Consider the following 18476-nt stretch of genomic DNA (forward strand, 5'->3'; position numbering starts at 1 on the left):
CGCGTGCAAACAGCAAAACGCAATCCAGCTGTTTTTATGGATGGCTATGTAGTTTTCGGGTCTGCGGATACGATGATCTCTCAAATGTCAAGGCTGGGGGCGCAAAACCGCTCGGGCCAGCCACACGGGCCGACCTGATGAAACTGCAAAACATCGCAAGAATGCACCGTGAAACAGAGGCGCCAATGATCTTTGAATACTCCCATACATAAGCACTTCAATAGCCAGCAATACGGAGTACTACATGTCAAGTAACTTAACTACTTGTCTACGGAGTGCAGGCCTGTGGCTTCAATAGATAACCACAATCAACCTTTGGATAGATTACTTTTATTGGCCGAATAACTCCTGAACCACACCATACGTCCGTAAATACCTATGTTGCCATCAATTGCATCTGCCTTTTTTTCCTTTTCTTTTTTTCTTGCATACTCCAGATGATGGGGATAAGCCCGAGAGGACCATTGACATTGGTTCTGGACGGAGCGGGTTTCCACCGTAACCGCAATCAGGTTGAGGGCTTCCCTCCGTTCCTATACTCCCAGAGCCTACTCATGGATTTAATCGTACGCTTGTGTGCCTTTTGCGCGAATATAGTTCTGCAGGAAGTCAGTACAAGCTTTGTGCAGGGTACACCCGCTACCTGGAGGCTCACTCAGTATTGTCCATGTCAACTTCCAGCGGTGAATCCATAAACGGATTTCCCTCCGCAACCTTATCACCATCCATTGTGAACATAGTGTCGAGATAATGCTGGCAAAACATATGTCCACTACCCTGCCGTTCAAACACCCTACCCACAAACCGGTTTTCTTTCTGGCCTGGTGCCTTTTTGGCATAATTCAAAACACCGAATCTAGCGACAAAGTCCCCGTGATTCGCATAATGTTCGATATGTCTAATAGCCCGATACGTCTCCGGGTTGGTCTTGTCCGTTGATCCTGAACGGATGGGATTGTTAAAGTGGTTTGCAGCATTCCCAAACGTGTAGACTTCGAGCTTAGACATATTGTCCTCTGATACATCTGCCAGAAGCCAGTCGATGACCATACCACCCTCAATGCCGCCTTGACTATGAACAATAAGTATCACTTTGTCGTTTGGATTCGTAGTCCTTGTAAGCTCATCCTTGACCATTGCATAAGCCTGGCGGACGTCGCGAGTATTATATTGGAAATCCCGCTCGATTAGACACTGGATCAAATCAAAAATAATTCCGCTCCTGCATATCCAATCAAATTAGTATCAAAACCCCGTCTCTTTTTCTTTCCGGGGGGATAGATTTGAGGTGAAACATACGTCGGATTATGGACTCCAACAATTTCGCGTCGAAAGGTGTTGGCCAATAGCTGAAGATTGTTCTGGAGCCAACGGTGCCTGCTCTGCCATCAGTTCTCCCGTGATTGAAAAGCGAGGGTTCTAACGAATGCCCATACCCAACTGATACGCCATTTATGAATATCCATTTTTCACCTCTGCCCGCGATGGGAATACCGTTCTTTGGCCTCGCTCTATATATAGCGCCCTCCTTACCGTTGAATGGCAAGCAAACGAAATAATTCACAACAAGGAAGCCAATAAAAAAGGTTAAAAATATATTGAAAGGTAGAAAGATGGATAGGGGAATCAAGAGAAGAAAGCCAAGCTGGCAAACAATGAGAATCGCATGGAAGATCAAGTCACCGATGTTCCCGAGTGTCAAGGACAGCTCGTCTAGTTCGCCTGAACGAGCTGGATGAAGGGGTAGGATTATCCCCGGAATCGTTTTCCATATTTTAAAGAATAACTTAAGATCATTCCAGAGAAGCCCTACAGGCGAGACAAATGACGGTAGGGAATCTGACGACCTGGTTAGATTCGCCGGATCAGATAGTAGAGGCCACCTGGGCAGGCCGGACACAACAGGAAAATCCTGAGCAAACATTTTGAATGGGCAGCTTTGATGCGCAGACAAAAGGGTTCATGTGCTTACTGCATCAAAGGTGGCCGGCCATCTTTGGGCTTTTAATATCAGCCTCCACGGAATGGGTATACCACCTCCGTGGTCCATGTGAAGAAAGAAGTCAATGGCAATTTCGAACATGCAATTTGGTTCACGGAGTTCCTCGGAGATCCAAAGAGCTGGATTAAAGATAAAGAGGTCATAGATTTCCCAGATTGCTAAGTCTGAAATGGGCTGCGACTGTCAGACAGTGAAGAACAGAATTCATTGGGATCCTGGTTATTTTGGATGTTCACACTAGGTTTACATTAACCAACATCCGCAGTATTGCAAGTTCAAGAATGTTCATGTGCTTGGGGCTAAGTCGAGGTCAACTCAATCCCACCTGGTTCAAAACTTCATCTGTGCTCAATGCTGTTCGCATGGGCCTGTAACGGCTGGAGGTGTTAAATGGTGAACAGAATTCCTTGGGATCTTGGCTGTTTTTGGATGCTGACCTCGAGGTAACTCTACGTCAACCATCCAACAGTGTGTTTCAAGTTCTCTCGTCTTTCATGTGATTGGGGCTCGTTCAAATCAACCTAAACCAACCTCCTTCAAAGCTTCATTTGTGCTGAATGCTGTTCCGATGGGCTCCAAAAGCACAATCTATGATCCAATCTGACGCATTCCTCAATTGGTCTTGACCATGCTAGCATCGTACCAAGCAAGGCTGCTATGAGGAACTCGGGTTTATCTTGATTCATCATTTAAGTTAAACCCGTTAACCAAAAACGGCACCTAGTTGCTTCTCGTCATTCGTAGTATATTGGAAGATTCTCTACGGTAAAACCCACAGATCGGACGGTCCGATGGAAGCTACGAGAGGTACCGACCAGCCCGGAAAGCTACGGATGTGGTTTTCTTGACGGCCGATTGAGACTGATGTATATAACTATTGCGCTCTGCTCTTTGCCCTCATACTTCTGTAGTTCGTCCACTTGTTCTAGAAGAACTGGAGGTTCACCACTGCTTGTATCAATAGCACCAATCGCCAGGTTCCACCTCGATTGAGCGAGAGACAGCACCATGGACTTGCGCAAGAGCGACAAAGACACTCAGTCTGGCTTGGCCAACGTGCTGAGCGGCACGATGGCTGACATTTTCAGCCAGACCGGGCGTATTGGATCCGACATTCAGGTTATCAGGGAGGGCGCTGAGACGATGGCCGCTGGTGGTATTATCGACGATCGCCAGTATACTGTAAGCAACCACTCGCTACTTAGATGTGAGCAGCCGATAAACGGCCTTTCTTATCATATAGATCGAGCACATCATTCAGCTAGCGGCGTCTCTCCCTAACGGATCGAAGCTCCGGGATAAACTTACGGATCAGTTTATCACCACATTGTGGAACAACCTGGAGCATCCACCGCTATCTTACCTGGGTGACCAGTTCAAATACCGTAGTGCCGATGGTTCAAACAATGTACGTTCGCACCCTCCTGTCCACTAGGTCAAGCTTCAGTTCTGACTGCACCTAGAACATAATGTATCCCCATCTTGGGGCTTCAGGAAGTCACTATGCGAGAAGCGTAGTCCCACAGCGGCCCAAGATGACCAATCTTCCTGATCCGGAACTTATTTTTGAGAGTATGTTGCATGAAATTTGTCAGTATAGAATGAATGGCACTTACTCTGAATAGCTTTGATGAAGCGTAACGGCCCCTCAAAGGACCACCCAACCAAGATATCGAGCATGTTGTTCCATTTCGCAACGATAATTATCCACGGTAGGTGTCTCTGCCTCACTCATTAACTGTGAATTCAGTGTTAATTTCCATAGACATTTTTCGCACTGATGAATTGGACATCAGCCGCTTGAAGAACTCCTCGTATCTCGATCTTGGTCCGCTCTACGGACACGATGAGGAGCAGCAGAAAAGTGTCCGACAGTTCAAGGACGGCTTGCTCAAGAACGACGCATTTGCTGAAGAGCGAGTGCTGGGCCAACCCCCAGGAGTGTGCGCCTTGCTAGTCGCTTTCAATCGCTTCCACAACTACGTTGTTGGAGAGTTGGCGACCATCAACGAGCGGGGACGTTTCACCATGCCTGTGGAAGGTAGTCCAAACTATGAAAAAGCCTTGCTTAAGCGGGATAACGATTTGTTTCAAACCGGACGACTGTGAGTGTTCAGGATCCACTGTCCTTTGGTATCCATAGGCTCATCAAATGGTGGATAGGGTAACATGTGGTCTCTATATCAACGTGATTCTCAATGACTATCTGAGGGCAATTCTGAACTTGAACGACAACGACAAAGACTCAGACTGGAAGTTGGATCCACGTCTGGCCGTGGGCGTTTTTGATGCAACCGGTGTGCCCAGGGGAGTCGGTAATCAAGTGAGCGCCGAGTTTAACGTCATCTACCGCTTCCACCCTGCAGTAAGTAATAACGACGAAGCTTGGGCCAATCAATTCTTCAAAGACGTATTTGGTAACGATAAGGATCCAGGTGAGTAATCTTGCAAAAGTTGCTCGTCCTCTCCTGCGAGCAATACTAACTATCGTGAAATTCGTAAAGCCAAAATCAGTGTGAATGAGTTCCGCCTAGGGATTTGGAATTGGATGAGAAAGCTGGACAAAGACCCTGCGAAGCGGGAGTTCGGAGGCCTGAAGCGTCAGTCCAATGGAATGTTTAAGGACAGCGATCTCGTGAAGCTTCTTCAGGAAAGCACAGAAGCCGTCGCTGGTAGGTTCGCAGCTCAACATCGAGGGGAACTGGAGCTGACGTAAAACGTCGAATAGGTTCTTTTGGTGCTCGCAATGTACCAGCCGTTATGAAGGTGGTCGAAATGCTTGGAATCGAACAGGGACGGCAATGGGGGCTTGCGACCCTCAACGAATTCAGAGCATTTTTCAAGCTGAAGCGACACGAGAAATTCTGTGAGTAAACCCCGGTCAAGGGAAGCATAGACTTTCTGCTTAACCATTCAACCAGTGGACGTAAACTCGGATCCATCCATCGCCGAGACCTGTAAGTTTTCGCGTCCTACACAGCATACTTGAGTATTAATTGCAAGTTTAGTGGAATCATTGTACGGCCACCCAGATGACATCGAGTTATACACCGGAGTCCACGTCGAGGAAGCCAAGAAGCCTTTCATGCCTGGATCTGGCCTTTGCCCTGGCTTCACCATTTCGACTGCGATTTTATACGATGCAGTAGCATTGGTGAGGGGCGACCGATTTTATACGATCGACTATAGCCCGGAGAGCCTCACAAGTTTTGGGTAAGTGATGCCACATTCTCACCACGAAAGATGGGCTAATTCGTTCTGCAGCTTCAGTGTTGCAAACTCATCGTTTGATGTTGCCAAAGGCGGAGTCATGTATAGGCTTCTCATGCGCGCATTTCCGAGCTGGTACCGTCCGAATTCGGTGTATGCACTCTTCCCGTTCACGACACCGGAGAAGAACCGTGAAGTTTTCACGAAACATGGTTCTGTGAATCAATATAGCTTTGACAGGCCCTCTCTGACTATGCCTCCGATACCCATCTCCACGTGGAAAGGAGTGGTTGACGTTCTCAACGACCAAGCAAGGTTTAAGGTCCCTTGTGAGTTTGAACCGAGTTGGGCTTGCTTGACGGTAAAGCTGATTTTTGCACAGGGGGACCACACACTTTCGAGATGACGAAACACGACTACATGCTTAGTGGTGACTCGAAAGCCAACGCCGAGCAGAGGGAGTTCGTGTCAAAATGCTTATTTGAACCCAAGAAAGGCTTGGAAGAAGTCCGGAAATTTTATGAGGCTGTTACTCTGAATTTCCTCCGTAAACACGGCCGAAAGGCAGGGAACACCTATCAGGTGGATGCTGTGCGCGAGTCAGTCCTCCTTTTACCCAGAGGCAATGATGCTTTACGCTAACATAGCCAGGATTGGAAACCTCGTGCATGCAAACTTCGCCGGGCATTTCTTTCAGATTCCGTTGCAAAGTGCTAGCGGCGGGCCAGACAGCTTCACAGAGCAAGAGCTCTATGATTCCTTGGCACACTTGTTCGCGTACGTTTTCCTGGATGTTGACCCGGCGAAGTCATTCGAGCGAAGCGTGGTTGGGGCTAGGGACTCGGCGCGGCTTGGAAAGGTGGTTTCGCAGGCTGTTGCCGCAGTTCAAGCTGGCGGCTTCTTTTTCTTCAAGCATTTAGAACACGCTAAACCCGAGATCCTTAGCGAGTATGGGGCCCGCTTGGTGGAGCGACTGTCCAGAGGGCGAAAGTCCGTCGATGAGGTGACATGGACAATCATCCCAACAGCAGCTGCATCAGTTGCAACGCAGGCGCAAGGAGTATGTTATAACCCGGATCCTTTTAAGGGTATAGGCTAACAAATACGTCCAGTGGGCCCAAATGTTTGACTTGTACATGTCTGACAAATACTACTCGCACTGGAAGACGATCGAAAAGCTCTCGCGCTCCGACGCGCCTGAGGATTTCGAAAAGCTGAAGAGATACGCTTTAGAAGGGTAACTCCATACTACACAGCTCCCAATGCTTTTTGATACACAATGCCAACCAGCGCACTTTCTTATAGGCTCCGACTTGCGACCCCCGCCTATGGCGTTCTCCGGGTAGCCGCCACGAACGGAACAATCCAAGATGGAAACCGCACTGTATCATATAAGCCAGGAGACGTGATATTCACGAATTTCATGACTGCCGGGGCCGATCCATCAAGATTCCCAGACCCCGAAGCCATCAAACTCGACCGCCCTGAAGAGGATTATATCCACCACGGGTGGGGCCCGCATACCTGCCTTGGACGACCCTTCGTAACGACAGCGGCTGCCAGCATGTTAAGGGTATTTGGTAGGTTGGACAACGTGCGGAGGGCACCTGGGCCACCTGGGGAGATGAAGAGTAAAGTGGAGGGAGGAGTATTCAAGGTCTTCTTGACCCCTGACGGCGGAGACTGGAACGCTTTCCCTTGCAGTAAGTTATTCTCATGGTTGAACCCAGCCATAATTGGAGTCGTTTTCTGACAAGGTTATAGCCAAGAGAGTGCTGTTCGATGGATTCCGGGATGTGTAAGTGGCAGGACTCGTAGAAAAAGGCTTCCATGCCGAAGGGAGTTGGAACATGTCATTTTCGTGCGCACTAAATTGACCATGAAAGTTTCTCGGGGGCGTATGGCTGAATTCGGTCATTCGTAATGTATAATAACATAAAAAGAAATGGGTTTAACAATTCAACATTGGCCGTCTTTTGTCGTTTAGGATTTCAACATAGATAAAGTCCTTGGGTTGCAGGGAACCGCCTCTGCCCAGGTGCGCGACGAATTTCCGCCTCGCTGGATGGCCAGGAGCAGAGTTCGAGCTAACGAACCGGCCGTGGAGCTCGCCCGTTCAGTGGGGACGTTTGAAGGACCATAAAACCCTTGTCCCTGGCGATGGTGAGAAATCGAGATACTCGGTAATAATCGACCACTGCAAACCTCTGCATTCACGAGTGACCCCTGCATGGAAGCTAAAATCACTGATTCGGCTCAACCTTGTTTCTTTCGGCATGGCTGGAAATCTTTATTACGCAACCGCATTTTATCTCAAGGGACCTTGGTTATGAATGCAACTTCGAGACTGTTCCCTTTTTCCCTAGAGACAGTTTCTGCCATTAGGACGCGCCGATCCTATACTACGGCGGTATTGCATTCTCCCCGAGGGTGATGTTGTTTCCATGTCATCCGCTCAATTATCGCGCCAACAATGCGCTTAACATTCTATCCGAGCCTCGACATTAGCGTGTTCAGCCTATTTCGCGCCGCACAAGATGGCGGCTCCCTTAGCCATCCCTTCGGGGTCCGATTGGTAAGTTTCGGAATGTGCCGTGGGAGCAGAAACGTTAACGACTGACAATCGTCAAAGGATTGGGTATGACGGGAACTGGAGCCCGTGAGTGCTGAGACAAAACCAAACGCCGCGTTATTCGAACCTGACCGCGAAATAGTGTCGCAATCCGAGTCGGTTCCCCGTCGCAATGGATGAATGTGCTTCCAAATACAGGTAGTTCAGAGACATGGGTGATTGGACGCGGAGGATGTGACTCGAGTATGTCGAATCCCATGTTACCTTTATATAAATAGTCCGGCGCTGGTTAAGCAACGCTTCCTCCTCTTGTTGCTCGACGGCACTAACCAGGTTGCAGCTATGAAATGTCGTACAGAACGCGGCGGCCTCTTTCTTTCGAACGAGTCGAGCACATGGAATGAAGTCGGTTTCTACGAGCTGGGCAATACCCTTCAACTGGGACACGCAGGCATTGGAGACTATGGGCTCGATATTATATCCATGGATAACCAGCTAGATCTAGAGGATCAAGTTGTTAGCATTCTTAACACGACCGAATGGTGGATTGGATCCCTGGGGTTGGGAACTAAGAAGACGACTTTTACCGGTAGTGAGAAGCTGTCGGTCCTTAGCACGTTGGTGGAGAATCGAAGCCTGGTGCCGAGTCATAGCTACGGGTATACTGCAGGTGCATCTTATCGTTAGTTTTCCACCCAAGCTCTTGACTTACATTTGGCTAACCAATGGTAACAGGGCTCAAAGGTGTCCGGTCCTCTCTCACCTTTGGGGGCGTTGACAGGAATCGATTCGTTGAGAACAATGTTACTTTCACTCTATCTCCAGACGATCTCCCCGTTGTGACGGTCAAATCTATCAAAGTCTCAACAAACCTCAAACCTCTTGGATCGAACCTTGTCTTCCGCCCTCTGGACGCACTGGAGCGCTACACTATCGATTCTTCTACTCCTTTCTTTTGGTTTCCGGAATATGTCTGTACTGCGTTTGCTGAAGAGCTCGGCCTAGAATATAACGACACGCTCCAGCTTTATACGTATGGACCAAACTCCTCGAAGTACGACAATGTGACGAATTCCAACATATCATTCACGTTTACGCTCTCCGATCTTCCAGGCTCTAGAGAGTCGGTCGATATCACCCTTCCCTTCTCTGCGTTTGACCACGAGCTCTCTTACCCCTTTCCCAAATTGGATGCTAACGCCAGTTCACAAGCCCTTCGTTACTTTCCTATCCGAAAAACATCAGATACGAAAAAGTTCACTCTAGGAAGAGCATTCCTACAAGAAGTCTATCTAGCCGTTGACTTTGAACGACGAAACTTTTCGATATCTCAAGCCAAGTTTCCCTCTGATGGTGGTATCGAAATGGACCTAGTCGCAATATCTCGCCCGCCAGATAGCTCATATAAAGGACCTTCCGATTCACGGAGGCGTTTGTCGAAAGGCGCCGCAGCTGGTATCGGCGTAGGCGTCAGTATTGTCGTTATTGTCGCAGCATGTGTCGTGGCTACATCCTGCCTTCGCAGGAGAAAGCGTGAATTGCTATTGGAGCCCAATGAAAAAGAGCAGCAACAAGAGCGGAGGCGGCGATACTGGAAGTTCTGGCGCTCGTCGGATTCACCTTCTCCATCTGAACTGCTTGGGGATGAGCATTTCGTCGCAGAAGCCCCGGCAGACTCCTCAGTGAGTCGATTCGAGCTTCCTGGCTCCTCTGTGCCGGCTGAGCTTGAAGCTTCCGAAGTGACGAACCCTCTCTACAGTGCCAACAGAAAGAGGCGGAATGGATCCGATGCTCCTCCCGCTTACGAACATAGAAATACTGAAGATTTCGCAGAAACAGTGACATCAAACAGGCGTTTATCGCCCGGCACGGGGCCTCCTGTATATGTGTTGTCCGACGTTCCACTGGATACCGATGACTATGAAACATATCTAGTCAGCCCGCTGGCTATGTCCTCAACGTTTAACGGCAGCCATAGCACAACGGGCCCTTCTCCGTTGACACCTTCAGCAGATCGATCGTTCAGCGGGTCTTTCCCTCAGGCTAGCTCTCAGTCGGTGTCGCCACCCGGAAATCCTGCTTCTAGCCGGATCAATATTTCGAACACAGGAACACACAGCCCGGTATTCGAGAATGTTCAGGGGACGGATGGCTCGCTTCCACCGTCGACTGAAGCACCACGTGTAGTGAGAAGAAAATTCAGTTGGGAAGAATGATAATCCAATTATTGCTAAAGTCACTATCTCTGTGGTTACGGTGTTCTTGGGCTGGCGTTCATGTCGGAAAGCGACACTATATTTTGAACAATGTAAGGTGGAGGTGTTGATGACATGGGCTTAATTTCCTTCCATGGTGCTTAGGGCTCGGCTTAGTTTTCCAAGCTTGATACGCCATCTATATACATGAGATTTTTGATACGATTTGTACAATAGGGATGAATGTTATATTACTATATATGCCAGCTCATGCAGAGTCCACAGCAACGACCATAGAGATCCGCAGAAGGGATGCCGGCAAAACAATTTCCCCGACAAGGCCGTGCAAACAGGGCAAACAGATCGGGGCAGCGCTGGCCTTGGCGCATGTAAGCCGCGCGAGTCCGCGTTGGCGTGCCGATGCCGACCATCCCAGCGACACAAAGGTGTATTCATCTGTCGGATCTCGCCTTCACCTCGAGAACGCTCGCTGATCGACTTTGAAACTACACGTCCGGCTTACCTTCTGGGGGTTTTACTCGCAGACCAATCGTTGAGAGCAATGGCATCGTCCCTTGTCGTGACATAGCGGTGCCGCCATTTCAACCTCCTCCTCTTCAGGATCGTTGACACTTCCTTTCTCTTTGATTTCTCTCTATTCTATGAGCTTACGGGAACTACGACCTGAAGCATCTAATATTCCGATCCTACCTTTCCCCTACTTATTTTTCTGGGCTTATGAGTGATCCCGCAATGGAGACGGTAACGGCAGCAGTTCCTTCGTCCCCCTCGTCGGGGAGCACCTTTCCAACATCGGTCTACGATCACACCAGCTTTTCGAACACGACGTCGTCTCCCCTAGCTCTTCTCCCTTCGATCCCGAAAGAATTCATTATGCTTTCACTCCGCTTCATATACCGTGTTGAACTCTTCCTTTTCGTTACACTACCTGGTTCAGTGGTTCGAGCATTGGGACTGGACAGGCTGGTGGGTTCATTGATAGAAAGAGGCGCAGATCTAATTGGAGAATTGGACGGCGTTATTGATGGTGGTACTGTGGACGCTGTTGCTGGCGGAATGGAGATTGCCGGAACAGACGGGGTTGCGGGGGCGGCGGCAGCAGCGGAAGCTGCTAATGAGTCGGGGTTTTCCTTTGGGGAGATGCTATATAGCTTGAAGAGATTCAGTGGGTTTTTCAACTATATGACGAGCAAATGGTCGATTGGTTGTTTTGCTGTGGTAGGTAATATCCAGTGGGCCTATCGCCGAAACAAAAATTTCACTAACCCGGTTGGTAGGCTCTCATATTGAATCGCGTCAGTATCTATGCTTCCACTCGCCGGCATCTATCTCTAAAGTGGAACCGAAGGCTTCTCTTACGGATAATCCCAATTATCTTGTTTGCTACTCAAATTGTTTCCTTATTGAGAGCATGTCGTTGCCAAACTTCGCCAGATTATGCCTTGTTGCGTTATGGAAAATCCAAACCGGTGTCAACTTTTGACTACGCTGGCGAAGGAGGCTTCCTGTACAAGTTAAGCTCTTTTCTCTTACAATGGGAGGACGATAGGGCGTCATGCAGCGCAGTTTCTATGGCGCAACCAGCGGAACCAGGGAAAGCCATGTACGGCTCTTTCTCTCTTCTTTGGCCAGCTTTCTTGCGCTTGTGCCTAGGCCATTTCGTGGAAACCCTCTCATGTGCACTTCAAGGGAGGCCCGTGGCCACGGAGGCGGGGATGTCTGTATTTGAACATTCTCTTGCTTTTGCGGAGGCCGAAACCATGCTCACCCAATCCATTGGACTCGGATTGTTTGGCAATATCAAAGCAGCTGGTTCCGCCGAGGCTGAAAACGCCATGGCTTCCGGTACAGCCAAAATCCTTACTCGAAACCAGGCCCTAGAAAGACTGAATGTCACACCGGAACTCTTGCTAATTACCCTTATTTCGACGTCGAATAGCTTAACATCGAATATCCTTGACGTTTTTGGGAAACAAAGCCGATATCGATTGATTAACACAACGATTTGGGGCCTTTGCTTTATGGCTGCTATCCTGTGGGGAGTTTTCAATTTGTCGATCTTAGGCCACGATGCTACAGTTCTCAGGTTCCCTACAGTTTGCATTGTGGGATTTGTGCCACACCTCCTCATTTTGGTTGGCATTTTAACTTGTGGCGTAATATACCTACTTGCCCTTCTTTTGACTGCTTGTTCTCTCCCTTCGGATCTACCTCGCCCAACCTCGTTTCGAGAAAGGCTAGCTCTTGCCCACGCAAATATGCAGGGTTCGTCACAGGTTCAAAACATAAGATTCAATCCCCACGATGACTTCTATACGACGCTGGTGAGGATAGGGTATTCGTCGCTGACCGCAGCAAGTGAGGCTGTTTTCCTGAACGAAGGAAAGGGTGTAGTCGCGAAAAGGATGACATGGCTAGAAGAAGACAGATTAGCGGAGATTTTGGCATCTCGATCTGGAAATAATCCACGATCAGGTATAACTTCAGTTAACCCGCCGTTCGAGGCTGATGACGGTCTTGATTTCAAAATCCCGGATGGGAATTCAGAATGGCAGACTGGATACTCTCAGGAGAAGAAGTTTGAGAAAAGGAGGCGCGGTGCTCGATCTGTGAAAAACGAGACCAGCCTTGGAAGCGTTGGCGCATTTCAGGGTCCTGCAAGATTTCATCACGGGTTTACCTTTTTAAAAGGCATTTTCTTCCTCTTAGTTGGGTGGATTGCCTTCGGTTTGGTGCGGCTATTGGAGCGCGTCGGAATTGTAAATCGTCCACAATGGTTGATCAAGTTGGCCGGCACAGCACGCAAGGCCGCGGGCACAAAGCGGACAATACATCAACGGTCGTTGGATTTCTGGATACTTACAGATGAAGGTGTGCTCCAACTTCCCGAAACCAATGATTTTGACGTGGAGCAAGAAATGCGAAAGAGGGAAATGATGCATCATGGGTCCTGGGGAGAACCTCAAGAAACGCAGTTTGAAAAGAAGCTTTACAACTGGTGGAAACTCGGTGGAGCATGGGGCGAAAAGGACGAAAGTGGTGACTATAACCCCCCATCAGATGATTGGGATGATAGCACGAGTGTTGTGTCGGTATCTACAGATGGTGAGTGGGAGTCGGATCTTCCAGACGGCCGCAAGACCCCCACACAAGAGGATCCATATCCACCCAGCTTGCCCGAACCCAGGTCTACAACGCCAGATACCTTGATTGACACAGCTTCTCTGGCACGATTATTAAATCCGAAAGACCGTGAAACCAGGTTGGAAGCTCGCATACTTTCCTCCCACTTGCTCGCCGGACAGGAGGGCAGGATCATGACGCGGAGTCAGTTTAAGAGACAAACAGAGATGGAAAGAGCTCGAGTTCTAACTGCAAGCCGATCTCCCCACCCCTACTTTTCACGTGCATCAGAAGCATCAAACGGGGGAGGACGTCCTTCAGCTGAAGAAGAAGCTGAGATACTCGAGAAGCTCATCCTCTCGCGACGGCGGAGCGACCACGGGCAGTCATCGGCTAACAGTGACTCGGCTTGGGAGACTGGTGCAACAGGCTTGGGGCCTTCAGGCCCGCAATGTGTTGTTTGCCAGGCTGCCCCAAGATCGATTATCACTTGGCCTTGTCGCTGCCTTTGCATCTGCGAAGAATGCAGAGTCAGCCTTGCAATGAACAACTTTGGAAGTTGCGTCACCTGCCGACGGGACGTAGCCGGTTTTGTGAGATTATGGGTTCCATGAAGGAATACGTCATTTATGCCGATGCCCTTGTTTTAAATCTTGCAACCCGCAGTGAAGATACGTTGCATTCGAGGCGTTACAGCTTTATTTTAGCGTTTGCTCTTGTAAATATCGTACATTCTCACATTGCATGCAATCTTTCTTTCGTTTTAATCTGATTTAGGGCGCTCAGGTTTCCAAACTTAAAGCTTCTTCCTTGACCAGTTTTGTGTGATGGAGATCCTGGATTCCCCTAGTTCTATTAAGAGAGTATCAAACTTTTTTCTTTTGGGATTCTGATTTTTTAGAGATATCAATTGCACAGTTCAGGTTTCTTGTGCAAAGTTCCCTGTATACTCTGTTTTTATATTTGCATGTGCGGTCCTAAAGCACTAGTTAGTGGAGAGAGTGTGGTGCCGGTCTAAACAAACATGTCAAACCATTGATAGGTAAGAAATATTGATAATTGTGCAAAGAATGTTTTATATAACTACTCCGTAGTTAGTTCTCCAATATTGTTGCCTTTTTGGAGTCTCGATAACCATCCCTGGTGGAAAATCTAGTCGCTATACCTTTCCTTACGCCCAATCTTCATAAGTATCGGTATTAAAACGGGGGAGAACCATGGCCGGTTTGAAAGCCAAACGATATCGTACGGACATTTCTGCCCCTGAACCAAGGGCCTTTTGATTCTAAAGCGCTTTCTTAGTCGGTTTCTGGATTCTCCACCGTCCTATGCTCTAGACACTATTTTAGGAATGTTTGAAATTGATTATATTCCCAGGCAACGACCGTGATCCGGGTACTTCACTTTCCGGTTGTCGGGGGATTTTGTATATCACGTTCTTGGGCATATATTTCGCATATAACTGCACTATCATGAAGACGATCTCGCTATTTGCTCCGTATCTTCCAAATGGCTACATTGTCGTGTTGCAGCTTCGCAGACTTTGAGATACTTGAAACTTGAAACTTCCGTTTATCAGCCATATATATTGAATTTTCCCACGGGGTATAGACTCCATAAGAGCTCGTGACACCGCCGTAATTTCGCGTCTTAATTCTGATGACGAAGATACCTCGCCTTAGGGGTTTGACATTTGATATTCTCTTAGATGCAGTAGGATTATAGCATGTATAGTATATCAAATGCCGGATAATCTCATTGACAAGGTGAAAAGAAGGATAGAAGAGATATTACTTTCTGAAAGTTATGCTTGCCTTGCGCACTTGCTCTCTCAAAAGAATCCTGGAATGAGCTTTGTTATGCTTTGGAAAAATGAACGATGCCATGCATCTGAGGCGCTCGAAAGCGGCAAGGAAAAATATTTTCAAGTGTCCACCCTAACAGCACAACTCTTGTTTATAGTTTTCGCTTATTTTTTTACTGGCAGTTTTTAGATATCCATTCAAGCCTGCCAGACAACGGTTCTTCACATACAGGATGTTGGACATGTTATTGCAAATGATAGCCACTCAGAGGAAGCGAAAGCTAAGTTAAGTTGCACAAGGGATGGGAAGTGGGAATAGTCAAAGAGGATCGTATACCATGGAAATAACATTTTTAGAGAGCAGGTCGGCTAAACACTTCTCTTCGAACTTCTGCGGTTGTAAAATTAGAATCGTTGGGCCGCCCTATTTTGACGCCTGCACTAAGCCCATAATTGTTTGGGCTGGTATGAAGGGTTCTATTTGGATCAGAATTATTCGGAGAGCGGTGAAGTAGGCCGAATGGTCGGGCGGGGGAAATGAATTTTTGTTGGCCTTGATGAACTCTGGCTTCAGCAGAGTTCATAGAGCGGGAGGGAGGGGGGATCTGAGTTCGATGCGACTGTTGCACAACCGCATGTGGATGGTTGGCTTAAGGAAAGTCAGCATGGACGGACCAACCAAACTAGGGGATGCAACGCTCACATTCGCGGAAAGATGGCAGTATTCCGGTTGGTGGCGGCATCATTGTCGAATTTATTTGACTATTCGAGCTTCCGCTTCTCTGCTGCCGGTGAAAATGCTCAATTGTATTGCTATTGAAAATTGTAGAAGAATCATTGCACTGAGCCAGCCGTTGGCTTGATGAGACGGGCATCAACGGCTCAAACCCATTAGACGTCTGGGAACCAGACGTCCCAAGTGATTGCAGGGTATGCGCAACTGTGTCGGAAACCGCTGTTTGAAGCTGCGATCGCATGGTACGACTTTTCAAAATGTTATATAGATTTGTGATTTGAGCATGCCTTTTGCTCTTATCACGGTACAGTTCCACTAGCTCCTGATTTTTCTTTTGCAGTTGCTGTTGGCTTGATTTCAGGTCTATCGATTTGATGAGAACCATGTCTTCAATTTAGAACGTGAGATAAGCTACCTGCAATCCGCTGGTGGAGGCTCGTCATCTCGGAGTTGGCATCGTGGACAACCTTGTCCATCTGTCTATTCAACGCTGTATACTTATCCGTCAAGTTCTTCACAAGGTATTCTTGATAGAATCTGTGTTGTTGTGAGCACGAGCCCGAAATAAGAGGGAGTTGGTCCTAGCATACATTTCCTATGCTGTCTGATAGGCCCAAAATGCCAGTGCTCTTCCGGCGCACTCCATGATAGTATTCGGATCCAGTCCACTGAGCACACTGGTTTTATAATCATCGGTCGGGTTTAGAACCGTAGAAACAACGTCGTCAGGGTTGAGAAGGCTGGTTTGGCAAGCCGGGCATTGACGATCTGTGCCTGTCGACCTAGCCAGGTCTAGGCGGTCCGCGCATTTGAGGCAGAAAATATGTCTGGTTGCAGGCTATTGGTTAGAACAATCCGCTGTTTTGAGGGTAGAGGGTAAGAAAGCTAAACATACGAACATGTTGTGACAATGGCTCTTTCAGTGAGACTGGAACGGCATTGTAGCGAGTTGCATCGCAGACAAATATCTAAAGCTTGGGCCATAATAGAAATGGGGCTTCTTGGTTCAAGGCTGGTAGCAAATGTCTGAATAGGTACCGGGGCAGCGAGAGCACAGAAGCGAAGGCGATTCCATGAATGATGCGTTGAGGTGACTCTGATTGGGATGTCGGGATTACCTATTTATTTCCTAATATGGAAGAGCCGCACATTTCGTCTGAACTTGCGAGCCAAACCAACGTGCTATGCGAACAGGAGGCCGAACAAGCCATACGTGCCCCAAGTTCAGGTATAAAAGAACACTTCGAAGTCTAGTCTGGTTAGCTGGAAAGCAAACAGCACCGTTTATCCCACCATCCCAGGGGTACAAATCCACGAACGCCCGAACAAAGTCTAACAGGTGGATAGGAAAGCCCACATTTTCTGGGGCGCATGTGGTCTCCGTGATGAAGAACAACGTAATGACAGGTTTGGGCTAGGCTTGTGTAAAGCTGAATTAGAAAAAGAACGTATTCCCCTGGTTATCCCGTCTGACACCTCGCATTTTCTCTTCAAATTCTTTCCCAGGCTCGAATTCGCGCCAAAGGCTTGCCGGGAATATATGTTTATTCCTTTCGAACCATCTTCGGTCGACGACCTTCGTCAATGTCGGGTCCATGTCCGCTCCTTCAAGGGGTAGAGTCGATTCCTGATCGTCTTCAGCGGGTGAAGTGTTTGAATAGTCGAACAACAACCCCCCACTACTCGTAAAAGATGGCACTCGGTTCGCGATGAAATAGTAAAACTCGTAATGCTGCAGCCAGTTAGCTCGTTGAATTCAAAGCGGGGATGCACTTTATGATTTCAACATACGTGAGGTATGATAATATCTCCTCGTACCAACATCAGATCGTCCACACCGACTCTCGCCCATTCTCGGCGATTATCTCTTCGCCCTTTTCCTCCACCACCAGCACCCCCAACGCCTAATTCTGCCCCAACTTTACGACATCGATCCAGGAACAGCCATACTGGATCACCTTTCTTTACTTTAACTTTCCCGGCAGGTATATTTGTTCCATCGTAGAAAACAAATGGAATGAGTATCTCAGTAGCTTTCACTTTCTCTTGAATAACCAAAAACTCTTTTCTGAGCACATCCCGCATCTGAGCTTCGGCTTCGATCGAAGCCTTTGTCATGGCTTTGGGTGCCGGAATAGTTAGATTTGGATTTGGTGCCAGTTTTCGAATGCGCGGCTGAGGCGTTCCGTCGCTGGTGTTTTTGGATGGAGATCGGGTATCTCTGGAGACTGGAGATACCCCGGTCAGAAGTTCCGTTTCAGCGTCGTTCTCGTCATCGTCAAATGATAATTTGCTTTTAGCCTTCTTGTTCCTCTTCTTTCGTGGTGGCTGCGCCGAATCGCTTTGACCTGTCACACCACTGCACTTTGGCCATCAGTTACGATCTTTCTCAGATACGGCCTCCAAGAATAAACTTACCCATCTGTAACATCCCCAAATGATGGAGTGGCACTCCTTGAGTTTCCAACGCTCAGCCGGCCTAATGACTTATCATGGGCTTCTCGTTCTTTCTGCTCAAGAATATCCGCTCGTCGTTTACGGAACTCTGATAAATTAACTAACCCGACCGTTTGGGACTTTAAGAGGTCCTCTGCGGACACCGTTTGGGTTGCGAATGATCGCGGAGTTGAAGTTCGGCTTTGAGATTCCGAGGGTGTAGCCATTATACTTCGATAGATAAGTTTGATGCTTCTTGGAGCTTGCACGTCTGCTTCGCGCTCTCGAAGCAGCATGTTGGCGGCGACCTGGGGCATCCATTCCAATGCTCAATATCACGTGATTAAGTAGCTGCACCGAGATTATTCCCGCATTCA

The 18476-nt window shown here is 48.2% G+C and overlaps 6 protein-coding genes across 6 annotated transcripts; 3 read left to right on the top strand and 3 right to left on the bottom strand.

The window, feature by feature from the left end:
- Positions 1-268: 268 nt before the first annotated feature.
- On the bottom strand, positions 269-2375 carry D8B26_002652 (uncharacterized protein). Its single transcript, XM_066123908.1, has 4 exons — positions 1437-2375; positions 1300-1377; positions 656-1222; positions 269-599 (listed from the first exon to the last, which is right to left on the bottom strand). Exons 1-4 carry the CDS (start codon positions 1922-1924, stop codon positions 509-511), a joined length of 1224 nt encoding a protein of 407 aa, XP_065979983.1. The 5' UTR covers positions 1925-2375; the 3' UTR covers positions 269-508.
- A 537-nt stretch (positions 2376-2912) lies between these two features.
- Positions 2913-7186, top strand: D8B26_002653 (uncharacterized protein). Its single transcript, XM_066123909.1, has 16 exons — positions 2913-3184; positions 3246-3410; positions 3466-3574; positions 3628-3714; positions 3768-4107; positions 4166-4437; positions 4507-4674; positions 4731-4868; positions 4924-4959; positions 5011-5215; positions 5267-5541; positions 5595-5811; positions 5864-6272; positions 6325-6449; positions 6518-6915; positions 6977-7186. The coding sequence occupies exons 1-16, from the start codon at positions 3011-3013 to the stop codon at positions 7012-7014; spliced, it is 3156 nt and encodes a 1051-aa protein (XP_065979984.1). The 5' UTR covers positions 2913-3010; the 3' UTR covers positions 7015-7186.
- A 563-nt stretch (positions 7187-7749) lies between these two features.
- On the top strand, positions 7750-10000 carry D8B26_002654 (uncharacterized protein; the record flags this gene model as incomplete). Its single annotated transcript, XM_066123910.1, has 5 exons — positions 7750-7787; positions 7845-7871; positions 7927-8027; positions 8125-8466; positions 8520-10000. The coding sequence occupies 5 exons, from the start codon at positions 7750-7752 to the stop codon at positions 9998-10000; spliced, it is 1989 nt and encodes a 662-aa protein (XP_065979985.1).
- A 732-nt stretch (positions 10001-10732) lies between these two features.
- D8B26_002655 (uncharacterized protein) lies at positions 10733-13737 on the top strand (the record flags this gene model as incomplete). Its single annotated transcript, XM_003069124.2, has 2 exons — positions 10733-11218; positions 11278-13737. The coding sequence occupies 2 exons, from the start codon at positions 10733-10735 to the stop codon at positions 13735-13737; spliced, it is 2946 nt and encodes a 981-aa protein (XP_003069170.2).
- Positions 13738-15280: 1543 nt separating this feature from the next.
- On the bottom strand, positions 15281-16647 carry D8B26_002656 (uncharacterized protein; the record flags this gene model as incomplete). The annotated part of the gene is made up of 5 exons (XM_066123911.1): positions 15281-15576; positions 15631-16026; positions 16079-16200; positions 16305-16490; positions 16559-16647. The coding sequence occupies 5 exons, from the start codon at positions 16645-16647 to the stop codon at positions 15281-15283; spliced, it is 1089 nt and encodes a 362-aa protein (XP_065979986.1).
- Positions 16648-16772: 125 nt separating this feature from the next.
- D8B26_002657 (uncharacterized protein) lies at positions 16773-18395 on the bottom strand (the record flags this gene model as incomplete). The annotated part of the gene is made up of 3 exons (XM_003069127.2): positions 16773-17395; positions 17455-18022; positions 18082-18395. The coding sequence occupies 3 exons, from the start codon at positions 18393-18395 to the stop codon at positions 17099-17101; spliced, it is 1179 nt and encodes a 392-aa protein (XP_003069173.1). The 3' UTR covers positions 16773-17098.
- Between the last annotated feature and the right edge of the window lie 81 nt (positions 18396-18476).

The sequence above is a fragment of the Coccidioides posadasii genome, chromosome 2, assembly GCF_018416015.2.
Source record: "Coccidioides posadasii str. Silveira chromosome 2, complete sequence".
Lineage (NCBI taxonomy): Eukaryota > Fungi > Ascomycota > Eurotiomycetes > Onygenales > Onygenaceae > Coccidioides > Coccidioides posadasii.

Bases quoted from the DNA above. Each gene is read 5' to 3' on its own strand.
- D8B26_002652 (XM_066123908.1), bottom strand. From the start codon at position 1,924: ATGTTTGCTCAGGATTTTCCTGTTGTGTCCGGCCTGCCCAGGTGGCCT. The intron at 1,223-1,299 runs GTATGTTTCACC...TTGGATATGCAG, and splicing joins GTTGGAGTCCATAATCCGAC to GAGCGGAATTATTTTTGATT. The intron at 600-655 runs GTGAGCCTCCAG...GACTTCCTGCAG, and splicing joins GTTGACATGGACAATACTGA to AACTATATTCGCGCAAAAGG.
- D8B26_002653 (XM_066123909.1), top strand. From the start codon at position 3,011: ATGGACTTGCGCAAGAGCGACAAAGACACTCAGTCTGGCTTGGCCAAC. The intron at 4,675-4,730 runs GTAGGTTCGCAG...AACGTCGAATAG, and splicing joins AAGCACAGAAGCCGTCGCTG to GTTCTTTTGGTGCTCGCAAT. The intron at 5,542-5,594 runs GTGAGTTTGAAC...ATTTTTGCACAG, and splicing joins AGCAAGGTTTAAGGTCCCTT to GGGGACCACACACTTTCGAG.